This window comes from Equus caballus, chromosome 19, assembly GCF_041296265.1.
Source record: "Equus caballus isolate H_3958 breed thoroughbred chromosome 19, TB-T2T, whole genome shotgun sequence".
Taxonomy (NCBI): Eukaryota; Metazoa; Chordata; class Mammalia; order Perissodactyla; family Equidae; genus Equus; species Equus caballus.
In genome coordinates, this window is record NC_091702.1 from 31,435,458 (window position 1) to 31,454,517 (window position 19,060).

Here is a 19,060-nt window from a genome sequence, read left to right on the forward strand (position 1 = left end):
TAAAAATCTGATAAAAAACGGTGTTCACTCTCAGAAAAATGCGTATTTGCATGCAGTTTCAGAGATTCACAGACCTGAACCCCATTTATGGACCCTGCTCTAATTCACTTTCTTCACTGTTGGACAGTTTTATTCTTTTATTTTTATTTAATTTGTGGCTGGTTTGATTTGTTGGAAAGATGATGATGCTAGTAAATGAAATTATAGGTTTAATTTCCATAAGGGACATTTAGCTGTACTTACATTACAGTAACAAATATAAAACCCAACTATTTTGTGTGGGAGAAAAATACACACACCCACGTGTATATGCATGCCACTGATTGTAACATGATTGGATAAGATCATGCTGACTTTAAAATTTAATTTAAAATTGATTTTATTTTTGGAACATTTCAATGTGTCCCCTTGAAGTAATTGTAGAAATCTCAAGAGTTCCAGAACTTTAGCATTGATCACTGGTATATCCAGTAGAAGTGAATGGAGAATCATGAGCGTTTGCTTCTGGGAAGTGCATGCATTTATTTATATATACATACATATATACGTATAAATATGTAGTAAAAAATAAAAAATATATATATTTTTAGGTGGGTCTTCATTTTGTTTTTGTTCTTAATGTTAGATGTCCCTAGTAGTAAAATTCAATCTTGGTAGAATTTAGCAAAAAATAAAATTCTGTATCAGTGGTTCTCAGTCTCCATTGTCTTGGCGGCATCTTAAAGATTTATATATTCTTTTAGATGCTCAAATTTACTTTCTTTTTTCTTTCATTTATCCCAGAAGCTCACATGCTTGTTGTGTAACTTAGTGTTATGTTAACATGGTTATAGAGTGGATGTTGAATAAATGTGCCTCTTGCAGTCTAATGCTTCAGTTACCTGTGTGTCCCTCTTATAACTTGATGAATTTCACAGGCAAACTTCCTGTGAACCCCCTTTGAGAAATACAGCCATAGACCATAGCAGTCACATTCCAAGTATTTGTTTGTTCATTCAATTATTTATTGAGTTTGAGCGTGTTATGGTTTGCTTGAGTATATAACAAATCACGTAATTCTTCGTGGCTTAACATAGAACTTAAACTCAATAAATATTTGTTGAATGAATTAAATGGCATGTATCTTTAAAATGATTGTGATATTCTAGATGGAGGAATGAGTTCCAACTCTGATTGTGAGACATGCCGTTTTTCCCCCATGAGTTATTACAGGGCACAGTTGTGAAATATTTAAAAGAAAATTTATGAGAAAAATAAATATGCATGCCACATTTTGTCCTTGAAGAAACTGATTTTGAAATCAGACAAATAATGGCACATTCACATCTACAAAATCTGGTCATCAATATCAATAGCATAAACAAGTAAAGTTAAACCATGCTTTTTTTATGGAGCATACAAAGCATTTAATTTGCACAGTGCTGTACTAGTTGTTTCTAAGATCACAAAATAAATTTTTTAAAACCAAGAATAACAGCAATTGGAAACCATACATAACACTGTTAATATTCTGATGTACTGAACAAAATAATCCTCTACATAATATGGGGATGTCGACTGTCTACATGTGTGCTTAATGGAAATTTTACAGGGATGCTAAGTATTGAATCAGGCAGCCACATTACTTAATTAGTAGATTACTAAGTTAGAGTCCTTAATGTCTAAAAATGAATCATTGTAGTTTATGAATACCAAGTTTAATTGACCTTTTAATAACGTAGTAATACTAGTACATAGCCCTTGGCCACCATGAAAAAAATGAAAATCTAAGAAATTTCAAATCATTGCCTGTTAGAACCCAAAAAAGGTCTTGCATTTGATGATTGCTTTCAGCCTGTCAAGGAGTTCCCAAGATCTACAAAAGAGTATTGAAGACTTACTTGCCACCCAGGAAAAAAGTACAATACTGTAGGAATAAAATATCACTATTCTTGTCACCAGTGAAAACTTTTCCACTAGAGATCGTTACTAAATGTACCTTGAGAGATGGTCTTGAGGACCTTGAGGCTAGAATTATAACATATATTCATTTTTCAGGGAGACGATTGATAATGTAACTAGCACAAAGAGATGATTTTTTTTTGTAGAATGAATCTGGGCAAGACTACCCAAAGCATTGTAAGTCTTCTGGGAGCAAAGAACTTTGAAACCAAGTTGATCTGGATGTGGAAGAAATAAAATATAAACTTTTGTCATCAGATGTGGTAGGTGCTGACTAGGCCAGAGCTCCGTGAGACTTTTCCACATCACTGAGTAGGAATCCATCCTAAGAAAAAAGCAAGAAACCCCACAGGAATGAAAGGGAAGGAAAGAAACTTTGTCCTCAAATGCTTCTGTATGTCTTCTGTATGATTTTTTTTTCTTGTGGTGGTGTTTCTGACAGAGTATGGACTGTCTTTCATTACTGGAAGTATTATCAAGTTGGTTTATATCTGAAGATAATGTGCCTGTTTACCTATGAAAGAAAAAAGTATATGGCTTACCTCTCCTAATAATTAAATAGATTGAATGTCTGTGCAGTTCAAGGCCAGTGATTATATGTGTAATCTAATCAATTAAATAAAATCAGTAGGGGCTGCCCTGATGGCCAAGTTGTTGAGTTCACCCACTCTGCTTTGGTGGCCCAGGGTTTCACCGGTTCAGATCCTGGGCACGGACCTAGCACCGCTCATCAGCCGATGCTGAGGCGGCGTCCCACATACCAGAACCAGAAGGACGTACAACTATAATACACAACTATGTTTTAGGGGACTTTGGGGAGAAGAAGAAGAAGAAGAAAAAGATTGGCAAGAGATATTAACTCAAGTGCCAATCTTTAAAGAAAAATAAATAAATGAAACCAGTAAAGAATCATAACAACTAGCCTTGTTGACCATTATTGCTTTTTCTTTTGCTTGGTCTCAGGGTTTTGACCCACCACATCAAAGTGACTCAAGAACCATTTACATAGCCAACAGGTTTCCTCAGAGTGGCCTTTACACACCTCAGAAATTTATAGATAACCGGATCATTTCATCTAAGGTAAGAATTAACTCTTTTTTAATTAAAAGTATATACCATTTTGTTTTGAAAAGTGATTTATTTGTGTATTGTAGTATACATTTATATCGTTAAAAATTCAAGGAAATGGTAGTTGGTAGATTTATCTTAATCAAAATTGTGAACTGTAAAATAAAAGAAGTTGCCAATTGCTAATACCAGGTTTCGAACATGCTAAAAATTATCCTTAGTTGGAATTAAACTAAGGAACTAATATTTATACTATGTGTCAGGCACTTCATTAGGTACTTCTTATATCATTTAATCCTTACAGCAACTCTGAGATAGCTTTTACAAAGTGTTGTTATACTCATTTTATGTATTCGTTTCTTCAGTTGAAGTGCTGGGAAATAATTTACCCAGGGTTGCACACTAGTAAGCGACGAGCTTGGAGTTTGAACTCAGTTTTGTGTGACTTTAAAGTCTGACTTCCTCCAATTTTATCGCTCTTCTGTAAACATTTTATAGTACCAAAGTACTGTTTCACTCTTACATATTCTTCCTTGTTTCCTTTTTTCTATTTTTAAGATGTCTTAGTTTATTTGGAAACTGAAGATTGTAGAGTAATGCTGTCCAATAGCCTTTTCTCTCATAATGGAAATGTTTTCCACGCTTTATAATATGATAGCCATTAGCCAAATAGGTCTGTTTAGGAATTGAAATGTGGCTGATGTGACTGAGGAACTTAATTTTTAATTTACTTTAAATTAGATGTCAATAGCCACCTGTAACTAATGGTTACCGTCTTGGACAGTGTAGTTGTAGAGGATGTAAATCAAAAAGACTAATCGTAGAGCTCTCCTTAGATCATAGCTATTACTTAATAGACCACCTTAAGAAACATTTTTGCATTGCTCCTTCCCTCCCTTCCAGAGTGACTAATATTTTTTCTCTAATCCTGATCTCATCTTTCCCAAGGATGTCATCTTAGGCCGGTAGTTCCTTTGGCCTGCCCCTTTTTTACAGCCTTCCCATTATTTACATATGCAACACACCCGTTGGTGACATTTCTCATTTTGGACAGTGGTTCTAAAGCAAAGAGCAGGAAGGGGAAGTAGAATCGAGGGTAGTAGAGGAGCTCTCAATTAATGACACAGTTCTTAGTAAATTGTGCAAGAAATAAAAATCCTTCTTGAAAATTTTGGGGTTTTTTTTAAACTTTGCATATAATTTATGTACAATAAAAGTCACCAATTTAAAGTGTACACTTTCATGAGTTTTGACAAATGTATAATATTATGTGACCACCACCACAGTCAAGTTGTAGAATATATCTATCGCTCCAAAATGTTAGCAGCCAGTCCCCCTCCTTCTCACCTCTAGCACTAGCAACCACTGCTCTACTTTCTGTAACTAGAGTTTTGTGTTCTCTAGAATTTCATATAAATAGTTACACAGTTCGAGTCTCTTGTTTCTGACTTCTTTTCACTTAACATAATACTCTTGAGATTCATCTTTGTTGTTGCAAGTATCAGTATCAGTAGTTCATTTCTTTTTAGTGCATAGTTTAGCCGTCAGCCTGGGTTTGGATAGTTTATGTTCTGAATTTGGGTCATTTTGCTTTCATGGACCTTTCACTACCAGTATTTTCCCCTTAAATTTCGAGCTACGTTTCCAGCCCTGGACTCTAATGTCTGTCATATTTTGTTGATAAGGGTGTAGTTTTTCCCTCCTGTTTTCCTGCAATAGCTATGAGAACTAGAGAGCGTCTCCGTGCTGAGAAGCCATAGCTCACAATTCATCCTCCTTCCATTTGCAGTTTTTTTGAAATTAAACTTTCTTTTAGTTTCTATCTATGCTTTGGACCCAGTCTAGGATTTTGAATAGTGTTTTTAAATCTGGTTTTTGTAGTTCTCATCTGCTGGAGTTCACAGGACCACTTAACTCCTCTGCCTGTACTGCAGGCTGTGTGTCCTGGAAAACTTTGGGGATTAAATGTTTTTGACCACAATTTCAAGAATGTAAATATTTATATAGACAGTGTCGGGGATTTTTCCTGACCGTAAATGAAGCTGACTTCTTGTTATTCCCTTTACGTTTCTACTCCTCTATTGTTCTCTTAAACTCCTTCCAGACTGTATTCCTTCTATCCCAGAAGCCATGATGAACTGTCCTCCTGTCTGCCTTTGTTCATGCTGTCCTTCCTTCCTGAAATGTTCTCCCTCTATTTGCGCCATTTTCAGGCTGTTGAACGTTCCTCTCTTAAAGCCCATGTCAAATATGACCTTCTTCATTAAATTTTTCTCTCATTGACTGCTTTTGTTTTAATTATTTGTGTATTCCTTCATTTACTTTATCTTTGAATACTGATAATTCAGCTACTGATAATTGTTCTTAATCTCCTCTATTTAATATTAAACTTATCTTTTGTCCTCTTATAGTGCAAGTGTCTTGCACATTGTAGATGCATGATATAGCTTTGTTTAGTTTAATTTACCATATTAACTGCCTTATCTTAAATTTAAACTTCTTTGCAATAGATTTAATTCTATAGCTATGCTTTGGTTTTCTTACTAATGTTAGACCTTAGGAGGAAAAAAGGTCAATTATTTAGTCATATATATAACCACAGAGGTTACACTTCTAATTCATTTTTCTTGGCCATTATTACATAATAATTAAAAGAATTTTAAAGCATAATAAATCATTATTTTTCTTAAAATATTTTTGTATTTAATATTATTCTACTAGAGTCCTTCCTCTGTATATGACAGGACAAGCAGAAATTCAGACTCATTCCGTCTATTAATATGTTTGTATTTTAGAAAACCTGGAAACAGTAAGTCCTAATATTTGTAAGCTAGTGTTCATAAGAAATTTTTATTTATTCTGAATTTTTCCATTGTATTATTGAACTAGCCAGAGAAAATATCCTGAAACCAATGACCTTACTGACAGTTTATGTAGTTGCTCTTTTCAAGATTCTGGAGGACACAATATATTGTCACTGTTATGATTTAAATAGATTGATGTAAACTTAGAATGTTGCCAACTTAATTCTTAGAAAGTTTTAAACATTTGATTCGGTGACTGAGGAGGTTACGTGGAATACTTTGACCCCTGTGGGGACAGCTGTCTTTTTACTCCAGTTAAGATGGCTGGAGATGATTTGACCCAGAGTTACAGTCTCACTTGTACACATTGAGCAGTGGCTTCTTTTGGTTTCAGTAAATATATACCTCTCTTTTCTCTAGAGCCCTGAGCATAGTTCCCATCCCCAAATTCTGGAACCACTGGTGCTACCACTTCCACAGGAAAATATGTTTCAGGTATCCCGGATTAGAACTGAAAATGTAATTTCACCTAAGAGAGAAAGGTTGTTAGGTATTGTACTACTCTTTATATACCCTTGGGTCAAATAGGCTTTTGTGAGCTCTTCTGGGAACCTAACCCTGTTTATAAAATTGTTCATATGGGATAGGCTGTTTCAGGTCTCAAACAACTAATTAAGAAGTGAATTTTTGACATACGAAACTGCAGAAATCAAAACCATTGTACATTGCACCAGAGAAAATTAAGTAAACTCCTCCTTTAAAATCTTGAATTTATCAGTAACCATTAAGGCTTCATTGCCTGACATCAGGATAGTTATCTAAAAAAAAAAAAACAAGCCCATTGCAGCTATATTCATCTGTTCTGCTAAAGTTTTGATCTCCAGTGGTGTACCACGTGGGAGTGTAAATGCTTGAGATAGAGCAACAAATAAAACAATGTCCCTAGTCTCAGGGATCTTACATCCTATTGGGAGAAGGTACGTAGGGTAAAGTAACAGTGCTATAAAGTGTTTCCCTGTTTCATTTATGAAATTGTGTTGTAAGTGGTGAGTGACACAAGTAAAATTGTATTACCCTGCACCTATAATATAGAGTTATAGGTTTATAAGCTGATTAATAATATAACAGTAGACACTTACATAGCTATTAGTATGAGCCAGGTTCTGTCTAAGTGCTTCATAAATTAATTACCTCATTTAATCTTTATAACAACCCTATGCATTATTGTTATTATTGTCCTCATTTTATGGAGGTCAAAGTGGGTGCAGAGAGATTTGGTCCAAGGTCATTTAGTGACCTTGAATTAGGATTTACACTACAGCAGTTTAACCCCTACCATCTATGTTCTTAACCATTATACTCTACTATCTTACTTTTAACATTGACATTGTGACAAATTTTCATGCCCTTTATGAGGTTTTCTTGATGATTATACCAGTAATCACTTATGTAAAGTATTTTTTAATCTTTTTCACATTCTAGGTTATTTTTTCATATTCCACACTTAAAGAATAATTGGATAATTATACCATTTCCTCTGTTTCTGACATGAGCTAAATAAAGTATGAAATAAATTGTATCTAGTATCAGCATTTCTATCACCTCTTATTTATCTTTAGCATTAGATTTAGTTTTCTGTAACCAAAGTCCAAAATAAATTATTAAAATGTTGTTTTAGATCTGCCATCTCCAACTTCTAAAAAATCAAGAATTTAATAGCAAAATTGATAAGTTCCAGTTTATCTCATTTTTAAAAATTATGACAAAATTACCAATATATTGTAAAGAAAAACAGAGTAGGAAAAAAAGTCCTGAAACTCTTAAAAACCAGATAAATAGTTTCTGTAGCATCAAGAGTTACACGAATTTGTCTAAGGGCTTAGTAAATCTGGATTTTACTTTCCTTGTTGTTACATCTATATAGTATATATTATTTTTGAATATTAATTTATCAATCTCTTCTCTTTTTTTTTAGTATACTGTGTGGAATTTTGTTCCAAAAACTTTATTTGAACAATTCAGAAGAGTTGCAAACTTTTATTTTCTTATTATATTTTTGGTTCAGGTAAGCTTTGTCACTCAATAGTTTGTTAAATTTCTAGACATGATTTCTAAAAATATGTCTTCAGGGAAAAATTAAATTGCATTCTAAATCATTTGACTTTGGGACCAGTTTTTTTCTGCAGAGCTTCCCCATTTTATTCAGTGAATACAATGATTTAAACCACATCTGTATTTCTAAAAACATAGCCTATGAGTTCTAAGATTAATTGTGTTTTGTTTCATCACTGATGTGCTGTGTTGCTGATAACCATAATCAAAGCCAAAAAATAATATCATCTTTCTGATAGTCTGCCTCAGAGCATAAGTATCTTGATTTTTAACGTACAGCACATGTTTTGGCACATTTCTGCCTATGGAACCATCTTTGTACAAAGTAAGTTTTTGTTTGGCTTTTCTTTTTTTTATTCCTTAAATTTCGCTTCTATTTAAAATTTTTAAAAAATTCTTAAGAACCCCATGAGTATAGATTTTTATCCAGTAGACCATTTTCTTAAGTTAAATTTGTATTCATTCCTAGCTGTTTGACGGTTTCTTAATTTTCACATTGTGCTTTTTTTCCCAAAATATCAAAATATCAAGACAACAGCTTATGAAACTTGAGTATAAATCAAAATTTTAAAATAGTGATTGTCATTTTCTTTTAAACAGATTATTCTTTTCTGATGGTACTTTAGCAGTCTCTTTCATTGTGGCATTGAATTTTTGTATAAACTCTAACTTTTCTCTCAGGAGAACCTTGGGATTTCCAAAGAAGAAAAAACTTGCCAAGTAATCACTTTAAAGCTTGAGGAAACATTTCCTTTTTAAGAACATTGCTTTCCTTCATGAACAGAGAAGGATTTTCTGATTTTCTATCAATAGAACATCAGCTTAGTTTTCTGAGAATAGTGAGAAATTTAAACTATACCCACATAACACATGCATTTGTGATATTTCTAGCTGAGATCAGGAATTCAGCTTGTCTGTGGAAAAGAACAAATTTAATTGACCTATCTAGAGTAAAGGAACATTAATAAATCGCTAGATCCATGTTCTAACTAACCAAATATAACCACAGGAAAAATTTCTTTACTTCTCCAGCAATTTATTGAAACCTCAGTTGTATAATTTAGATAATAATTGCAGCATCATTTTTCCAAGCTGTATCCCTCTGGCACTACTAGATGTAACAAAATCACTTGTAAGAAAAAAACCCTTTCCTTAGTCCCATTCCTTGTTCTTTCTCCTTAAGTGGTGAGTTTATTCTGAATCCAGGGTAAAAATTGCTGACAAACTTATGAGCGTTTATCAGGATGGGTAAATAAATGTGAAATGAGATTCTGAGCAGTTGTAGCTCTCCGCCTAGGCAGATATTGAGGAAGAGGTTAAGTATTCTGTGTTAAGAAGGCAGAGTGACTGAGTCCACTCTGGCAATGTTTGTGGGTATGCAATAGATTTGGATGTTCCACTAACACCATATAAAAGCTAAGTGAACTTGTGAACCTGTGAACTAAACTATACTCACTGCATAATTATTCTCTCCTATTACTTTTTACTCTGGACCATGATAAACATTTTATATAGTGTTCTCAGAATTCCCAATAAGTATGAGATTTTAGATGTTAAAAATGTGACGTGCACAATATAAGAATATAATACTTTGCATTCTCTTTTTAAAATCTAGCTTATGATTGATACACCTACCAGTCCAATTACCAGTGGACTTCCGTTATTCTTTGTGATAACAGTAACCGCCATAAAGCAGGTATGAAAGGCTTTCTATCGTTTTACCCCTAAGTCACTCAGAAGTTGCTGAATATTTCCACTTCAAAGTTAACATTTATTTTTGTGAAAATAATTTCCATAAGAAAGCAGCAAATTTGTTTGATATTGCACATGGTAAGTTTAAACTGAGTTTAACCTCTCTGTTATATTTCATGTACCTGTGACTCATGGAATGATTACATTGTTAAAATATGTTGTTCTCTTGACACACCTAGGAAGCATCCAAAAACAAGCATTTTACATATACTAACCAATTTATATATGTAACAGTTTAATTATAATTATCTTTGTAGAGTTAGGCAATATTTAAAGGAAATAAAATTTAAAAGAGATGTGTTTATAGGGAGTGGAACATGTACTTCTGTCATGAACATTTTGAATAAAAATTGTGTAGTGATTCCTACTTTTTACAACTTTCTTTGGTCAAGTTGATTTTTACATAAAGTAGAACCCTAGGGGAAATAGCTTCAACCAAATCTTGAATTGATATTAAAATATAGGTATAGAAAAACAGGAATATTGTATAAACATACTGAGTAAGAAGTAAATTCGTATAAATGTCATGCCTTTATAACTACCACTTCTCAAAAAATCTTGGTGGAGGCTCAGTTATACAGAGATGATCCCTTCTGCCTGAAAGAGAATTGAATTTTCTTCGGTAAATATGATCAATTTTCATTTTATAAGATTTAGAGATAAGGTTTAAATTGACATGGAAATAAAATTGACAAACATTTTATAATTCTGGGATGAGTATATTCTTTATTACCTACACAAGAAGGATAAGAGGAGTCCATAGATGAACAATTACGTGATGTATCTAGTGTGTCAGAGTATAATGCTGCTGCTCTCGTTTAGTTTGATTTCCCTTTCTTAACTCTTTTATTGGAGACTAGAATTTGTGTACATCAGTAAGCATCCAAGTTACTTCATACAATTACATATCTGCTTGGTTTTGCAGATGTCATTTATTTCATCAGAGTACACATATTTGTCCTTTGGACCTCTTTTCTGTATATAGTTTCATCTTAGGTGATTTTATCTAGTCTAGTGCCTTAAAGTACCATGTATCTGTTGATGGTTCTCAAATTTATATGTATCCTGAAACTATTCCCTAAACTTCAGATACATGTACGTATACAACTGCTTGTGCAACATTTCCACTTGGATGTCTTAGGCTTTTCCTGGCTACCATGTCACTCTCTCATTTCCTGCTCTGGTCTTTTTTCTTCGTGTCATTTGTCACTACCTGTTGTTCTATTGAGTAAATGTTTATTAGTTTATCTGTTGCCTACATTCGAGTATTGAGCTCTATGAGGGCAGAGTCTTTGTTTTATCAGTTTACTTCCAGTGACCGGACGAAGGCCGTGCACATATTGGACCTGCAAAAAATGTTTGTTTGATAGATGAATAAATGAATGAGTGAACCTATTGAATGTATTTTTTAAAGCAATGTAAAATGTTGTGATACTTTTTGCCCTGGTTTCCCAGTATATATTTGGCCTAATAAAGACTGGGTTTAATTGGAATGTGATGCTATTCACTGAATTGAAACAATGCTGGTGAATTTATATCTGCAAAATGAGTTTATATAATAATAATTGACAACCTGTCTCCTTGCAAAATAGGTTAAGTAAAAACACATAAATTGTAAAGGTAGGAAGCAGGCAGATTATACCTCAAACCTATGTTAGGACGGTTATTGCAGGTAGGTACTAAATTTACTTGAGAGCTTCCTGACAACTAAGGCAAAAGGGGAAATATGAAAGGTCATGTAATTTTCAAAGAGAAATTTGATCTATAAGGATTTTTTCCTTTCTCAGAAACAATTTCAGGACTGATAGTTTTCTCTTTTGCAGCAACTCTTCCTAAGTTTTACTCATTTAATAAACATACAACATACTATGTACTGTTCAAGTTTGTAAATCCATTATTTTAGATCAATAGAATAAATTTTGGAAAAATTGTAAAAGTAAAAGTTGCCATGTTCCATATCCCTTCTTCTTTTCTCCCCTTTTCGTCTGCCTTTGCCCTTTGCCCTTTATCAAAATAGGAAAAGCTGTATTACCAGTTATTTATACTTTATATGAATGAAGTTGTTGGTTTTGTTTTTTTTAACCTCTCCCAACCATGTTTGCATATTAAGTCTTCTGTCTAGTTGTATAATGCAAGATACAGTGCTCTGGTAAATATCAGTCTTTGCCCTTTATGAGCTTTAAACCTACAAAGTAGGGAAAGTAAGACCAAATACAAAAATAATTATAATTTAATAAGGTAGTAGTGAGAACCAATGATCTGTAGGTATTCAGAGAAAAGGTGGAATACTTCATCTGGATAATCAAGATTTCATGGAAGAAATATTAGAGATGAGACTTGGAATATGGGTAAAATGACAATTGGTGAAAAGGGTGAGAGGCAAACAACTTGGGCAAAGGCTCAAATGCTAGAAACAGCAAGACCTACTTTGGGAAGTGACATGTCTAACTAATGTTTGACCCTGTACAGGAAAGTACTAAAAGATAATACTGGAAATGTAGGTTGATACTAAATTAAGGAGGCTGAAAGATTCTTTCCTGTAAGCATTGAAAGTTATTGAGGGGGTTTTGAACAGGATAATGAATTAAAACAATGTTTTGGAAATATTAATCTGGCAGTAATATGTAGGATGAGTTAGAATTTGCAAACTTGTGTTAAAAAAGATAACGTTTTTATTATTATTGCTCTCCTGTTAATGTCATCTGACTTTAAAAGGAAATGTGCTCTTTTTACAGTTTCAGAAAAGATGTTTTGGCTCTCAAATTTCTCTAAAGTTGACCCTACCACATCTTAAATGGGGCTAACATAATTTAAGTATCTTAAGAATACTTTCTCAAAGGGTTTCTCCCTGAAAAAAATAGAACTTCAAAGCAATCTTTAATATTTGCTTTATATTTTATAGTGTTATAATATTTTTTAGGTAATACATCCACATATTTTTAAAAAATGGAAACACTACAAAATAACAGATAGTGAAAGTCTCTTATGCTCCTAACACCCAGTCTCCTAGTTCTCCTCCTGAGGGAACCTTTATTTATTTATTTATTTATTTTTTTAAAGATTTTACTTTTTCCTTTTTCTCCCCAAAGCCCCCCGGTACATAGTTGTATATCCTTCATTGTGGGTTCTTCTAGTTGTGGCATGTGGGACGCCACCTCAGCTTGGTTTGATGAGCAGTGCCATGTCCGCACCCAGGATTCGAACCAACAAAATACTGGGCCGCCTGCAGCGGAGCGCGCGAACTTAACCACTCGGCCACGGGGCCAGCCCTGGAACCATTATTTATTTGTACATTAGTCTAGATATCTATACAGAATGTTCATATAGGCAAGCATATTTTTTTCACAAATGGTAGCATAGAGCACAACACATTCTGTACCTTTTATCATTTAATGTTATCTCTTGGATATTGTTTTATCTGTACTTCTTGCTACACCCCTGAGTTCTTGAATTTTCTTTAAAATAGCACAAGAAGTCTTTTCCACTTAAAAAACATTGCCATTCCTTAACATTTAATCAAAGGATTCTTTGTGAAAACCTTATGTCTGTGTCCTTTTTTTATGATAGCTTACCATGTTTTTTTTGAAGTACAAGTTATAATTAATTCTGTTGATCTGTTTAAGTAAGTAAAAGAACTCAACCTTGGTTTTAAAATCTGTTCAACTTTTTGTATTTATTGTCTATAATGCTCTGTGAATTTATATTTTATGACTAAAATATCATTTGTACATAGAAGCCATAGAACTTATTGATTGAATTGTTCGGAAAAGATGGGAATCAAGAATGACTCCCCAGATTTCTGGTATGAACAGTTCAGTAGATGGCGATGCCATTTGTCAAGATGGGGAACATTGGAGATGCAACAGATTTGCGGGATAATGTCATCAATTTAGTTTTGAAATGTTTAGGTATATTTATGAGACATCAAAATGGAGATAGTAAGCATATAGTTGGATAGTCACATTTAGAGTCCAAAAGAGACATATAGGCTAGAGATATAAATTTCAGAATTTTTGAAGACACATGGATAGAAGAAATCTTGTAGGTGAGAAAGTGAGGCGTGAAAAAAGGGCCCATAAATGTGCCATAGAAGGAGCCTCTCGTAAGGAAATTGAGACAGTAGTTAGAGAGGTACTATGAAAACCAGGAACATGTGTAATGAGAACCAAGAGCATAGAGTGTTTCTAGTAGGAATGAATGTCAGATGCTTGTGATTATATGCATCAAAATAGCCGAATGCAATTCTGGTGAATGAAATGTTTTGGGAAAGTTTTTATGTTTCTTTGTCTTATTTGATAAAAGTATCTTCTAATTATACTAAAAATGGTATTTTTTATTATTTTGATATTTACAGGGATATGAAGATTGGTTACGACATAACTCAGATAATGAAGTAAATGGAGCTCCTGTTTATGTTGTTCGAAGTGGTGGCCTTGTAAAAACCAGATCAAAAAACATTCGGGTATACATTTAGTAAATAATAGAAATCAATTATATTTTGGTATCACAAATTCTAATCTGATTATATTTTTGTTAAAAGCTTGCTTTCCTACATTAAAGTATTGTGATAGGCCATTTGTTTAGAACACAATAAAAATAAGGCCTTGCCTTTTAAAATCTATATTCACTTTTCCCCAAAATTCTTCATAGGTGGGTGATATTGTTCGAGTAGCCAAAGATGAAATTTTCCCTGCAGATTTGGTGCTTCTGTCCTCAGATCGACTTGATGGTTCTTGTCACATTACAACTGCCAGTTTAGATGGAGAAACTAACCTGAAGGTTTGTACATGTATATGTTTGAAAGTGTTGCTCTTGGTAAACAGACTGCCTTTGGGTTATAGTGATATTTTCCTTTGGTTAAGGTAATAAAGTTTGACATGATAAAGGAGAAATTTTTTAAATTACTGAGACTTCAAAAAATTAAGTTTTTTAAAAGAAATAATGTTTTTTGTTTATTTCAAGGGTAGCCTCACATGGTTTAGTCAAGTCAAGGTAAAGAAAAATGGAAAGTGTTTTTAGGAAAAATATAATCTTTTAATATTTTGGTGCGCTTTTTTTTTTGAGGAAGATTCTCCCCGAGCTAACATATGTGGCCAGTCTTCCTCTTTTTGTATGTAAGCTGCCACCACAGCATGGCCACTGACAGACAGTGGTGTAAGTGCACACCCAGGAACCGAACCTGGGCCACTGAAGCGGAGCACACCAAGCTTAACCACTAGGCCACCAGGGCTGGCCCTTGGTGCTTTTTTAAATAGGGGACACATTTAAATTTTTCTCAGTTTTCAGAGTACAACCAAGGATGAAAATTCACATTTTTTTCCTATTAAATAGCTTATAATAAACTTGGAGCAGTAGTGACTGTTAACACAGACTTAATTTCCTTATCTGCAAATAGCGTCTATAGACAGGTAATCACAGCAGCTCCTTTTACTACTTGTTATTTTATGTTCTTCTTTCTCCTCTCTTCTGCTGTCTAGCTGAGTGATCTCAAGTGCAGAATGCTGTGGTTTCGTCTGTAAAAGAGATTTGAAATAGATCATATCCAGTGTCCCATTTGGATCCTGAAACTATTCAATTTAATCCTTTTTTTTCTTTTTCAGACACATGTGGCAGTTCCAGAAACAGCAGTATTACAAACAGTTGCCAATTTGGACACTCTTGAAGCTGTCATAGAATGTCACCAGCCAGAAGCAGATTTGTACAGGTATGGTGTGATAGCATACTCGTTTTAAATCCTGTTTACAGGGGCTGGCCCCGTGGCCGAGTGGTTAAGTTCGCGCGCTCCGCTGCAGGCGGTCCAGTGTTTCGTTGGTTCGAATCCTGGGCGCGGACATGGCACTGCTCATCAAACCACGCTGAGGCAGCATCCCACATGCCACAACTAGAAGGATCCACAACAAAGAATATACAACTATGTACCGGGGGGCTTTGGGGAGAAAAAGGAAAAAATAAAATCTTAAATCCTGTTTACAGATCCTGTTGTTACAATCGTAAACATACAATGAAATCTTTAGCTAAATAAAGACTTGATTGAGGGGAGGAAGAGGAGATCACTTAAGGGGAAAAAGACTCTAAAAGCAGAGTTTGCCAAAATTCTAAGCCAAAGTATTAATTAAAAAAGCAGTGCTTTTAATCACACCTTCCTTCCCATTACCTTCTACTTCAGTTTGAACTGGCTTTTTAACTGTAATAGTAAATTTTATAGCTGTAATAGTAGTTATAGGAGAAGTAAGATTATTTCCTTAGAAGAAAATAAGCTAATGATGTGTGTGTGTGTGTACTCCATGAAGGCAAGGGCTATGTCGTTGTGTTCACTAGGAACTAACTACTTTTAATATTATAATTTATTAAACACCGTGTAAGTCATCTTTCAGTGATATGCTAATTATTATGGGCTATGGAATGGAAACAACTTTTTATTATTAGAGACTTATATGAGAAACTAAACTCATTTTTACTAAATAGCTGGTCATAGAATGTAAATTATAACCAAATTATAAAAAGTCACCCTCAGCTTCTTGTCATGTTATATATCCTCCTCTGTTCGTTGAAATGTTTCAAAATCTTATCCTTAGTCATTAGCTTTTCTAAATCTCTTGCATATCTTTGTTCTGGATCAATATATTTTTAATGGAGTTTTCTCTATGTGATGTTATAAAAATCTTGCATTTTCATCAAAGTCAAATGCAGTATAGAGTTTTCCAATTAACTATAAAAATTTGGAGTCCTATGCTTTAAGAGCATTTAAACTTTAAAATAGATTTAACTGTGAAGAATTTAGAACTTTAAGATTTTTATTGTTTACTGGTCTCAGACGATGAATTACTAAAAAAATTATTAAAAACTAAAAAATGATGCAGCATTAAGCAAGCATAAGAGTAATATGAGATCAAATATGATAAGTGCTTTGGTGGATGATTTTTACGTTTTCTTGGAAAATGGGGCAAAAGTAAAAAAAAACCTTTTTTTTTTGGAGGAAGATTAGCTCTGAACTAACTGCTGCCAATCCTCCTCTTTTTTCTGAGGAAGACTGGCCCTGAGCTAAGATCCGTGCCCATCTTCCTCTACTTTATATGTGGGACGCCTGCCACAGCATGGCTTGCCAAGCGGTGCCATGTCTGCACCTGGGATCTGAACTGGCGAACCCTGGGCCGCTGAAGCGGAACGTGCGCACTTAACCATTGCGCCACTGGGCCGGCCCCATATTTTGTTTTAAATATAAATGTAACTACTACAGAAGGCTTCTGTAATAGAAAGATAACTCATAATTAATTATATCACTACTTTAAAAACTTTATTGCTGTTTTTATTTATTCATTCATTCATCAAATTATCATTGAGCACCTCTGTGCTCATTATGATAGATGATAAATAAGATGAATGAGCTTAGTTTCCATCCTTGAGGATCTCATAACTGTAAAGACATTATATACATAGCATTGTATTTTTTCACTTTACTATATGCTATATAAAAGGGAAATATTTGAAAGCATTTTAAGTTTCCAAGTATGGGGGCTGGCCCCATGGTGCAGCGGTTAAGTTTGCACATTCCGCTTCAGCGGCCTGGGGGTCACCAGTTCAGATCCCGGGTGCGGACATGGCACCGCTTGGCAAGCAATGCTGTGGTAGGCGTCCCACATATAAAGTAGAGGAAGATGGGCACGGATGTTAGCTCAGGGCCAGTCTTCCTCAGCAAAAAGAGGAGGATTGGCAGCAGATGTTAGCTCAGGGCTAATCTTCCTCAAAAAATAAAAAAGGTCCAAGTAGGAGAATACTTAAATGAGTATGTGGTACAGATAGAAGATGAAGTGTATAGATAATAAAAATGATGTTTTCAAAGAATTTAATGACATAGGAACATACTAAAATAAAATAAGATACAGAGTTGTAGCTCTTGTATGATCCCAATTATATACAAAGAAATGTGATAGGTAGTTAAGTAGCAAGATAGAAAAATAGATAGGTCCAGAGAAAAGGAAAATCCTCAGGAAATTACATGTCAGAATGTTAGTAGTTATTTCCTGATGGTAGAATTTCAGCTGCTTTTTAATACCTTTTTTGTTCTCCATACTGTCTAATGTTTCTTGAAAGAATATGGATTGCTTTTGTGATGTAAAAAAAACCCTATTTTCTGGGGCCAGCCCCATGGCAGAGTGGGTAAAGTTCTGTGTGTTCCACTTCAGCAGCCAGGGTTCACAGGTTCAGATCCTGACATAGATCTAATCCACTCATCAGCCATGCTGTGGAGTCATCCCACATACAAAATAGAGGAAGATTGGCATAGATGTTAGCTCAGGGCATATCTTCCTCACCAAAAAAACTAAAAAATAAAAATAAAACAGCACCACACTGGTAAAAAAAAAAAAGAGTATTTTCCATCTTACTGCGTAGTATTCTTAATGATCATTTTCAGTTGCTGCATAATAGTCCTAAATGAATGTCCCAGAACCTAACCATTCCCTAATCTTTCAATACCCAACTCTCCCATTGTTTTGCTGTTACAAATATTACATAGCGCCTTATTATAAAGAAGTTCACCAATTCAAAATCCAGTGGTTGGCTAGTTCATCACTCCCTCCTCTTTGATACAGTTACTTCACTTGGCTTCAGGATGCTCCACTATCTTGGTTTTCCTCGTACTTCACTAGGCCCTCCTTCTCAATCTGTTTTGCTGATTTCTCCTCTTCTCCCCGACTGCTTGATGTTAGAGTGCCCCAGGACTGTCCTTGGTCCTCTTCCCTTCTCTGCCTGTATGTTTTGCTTTCAACCTTTGGAGATCTCATCTGAGCTGATGGCTTTAAAGACCATCTACATGTTGATGACTCCCAGATTATATCTCCATCCCAGACTTCTTTCTCATATTCCAGACTCTTATGTCTAACTTTCTGTTCCACAATTTCACTTGGATATCTAGTAGGAATCTCAAATTAATCATGTTGGAAACTGAACTCCTCATTTTCCCTCCAAAACTCTTTCAGTTAACAGCCTTTCCCATCTCAGTTGATGACAGTTCATCCTTCCAGTTGTTCAGGCCAAAAACCTTGGGGTCAGCCATGACTCCCCACAGCTCCTCTCTGCTCACCTCCTCTCACCACATCTCATCCCAGTCCATCGGTTTACTTTCAAAATACATTCAAAATCTGACCATCTTTCACCAATTTCACTGCTACTAATTTGGTCAACCCAGCATCATCTGCCTGGATTACTGCTGTCAAAGGCATCCTTACTGGTTTTTCTGCTTTCCCTGCTTTCTCCTGCAGTCTTTTCTCACAAAAGCAGCCAGAGTGATCCTTTTTAATGTAAGTCAGATCATTTCATTCCTCTGCTCAAGCCCTGCACTGGCGTTTCCATCTCACTGCAAGTCAGAACCCCTGTCTTTATAA

General features: G+C 34.6%; 1 protein-coding gene across 19 annotated transcripts in view; it reads left to right on the forward strand.

The window, feature by feature from the left end:
• The window catches only part of ATP11B (ATPase phospholipid transporting 11B (putative)), a 110,881-nt gene that overhangs the window by 18,387 nt on the left and 73,434 nt on the right, over positions 1-19,060 (forward strand). For 11 of the 19 annotated variants that reach the window (XR_011429068.1, XR_011429067.1, XR_011429070.1 and 8 more), the window contains exons 2-7: positions 2,905-3,021; positions 7,789-7,878; positions 9,541-9,621; positions 14,032-14,139; positions 14,328-14,456; positions 15,278-15,381. Coding sequence is in view for 11 of the 19 variants with exons in the window: in XM_070243307.1 (XP_070099408.1) it covers positions 2,905-3,021; positions 7,789-7,878; positions 9,541-9,621; positions 14,032-14,139; positions 14,328-14,456; positions 15,278-15,381 (629 nt within the window). In the remaining 8 variants the exon portion in view is untranslated. Of the gene's footprint in view, positions 1-2,904; positions 3,022-6,233; positions 6,309-7,788; positions 7,879-9,540; positions 9,622-14,031; positions 14,140-14,327; positions 14,457-15,277; positions 15,382-19,060 lie in introns of those variants that run through there. The other 8 variants (XR_002801754.2, XR_011429062.1, XM_070243313.1 and 5 more) reach the window with 2 other exon arrangements.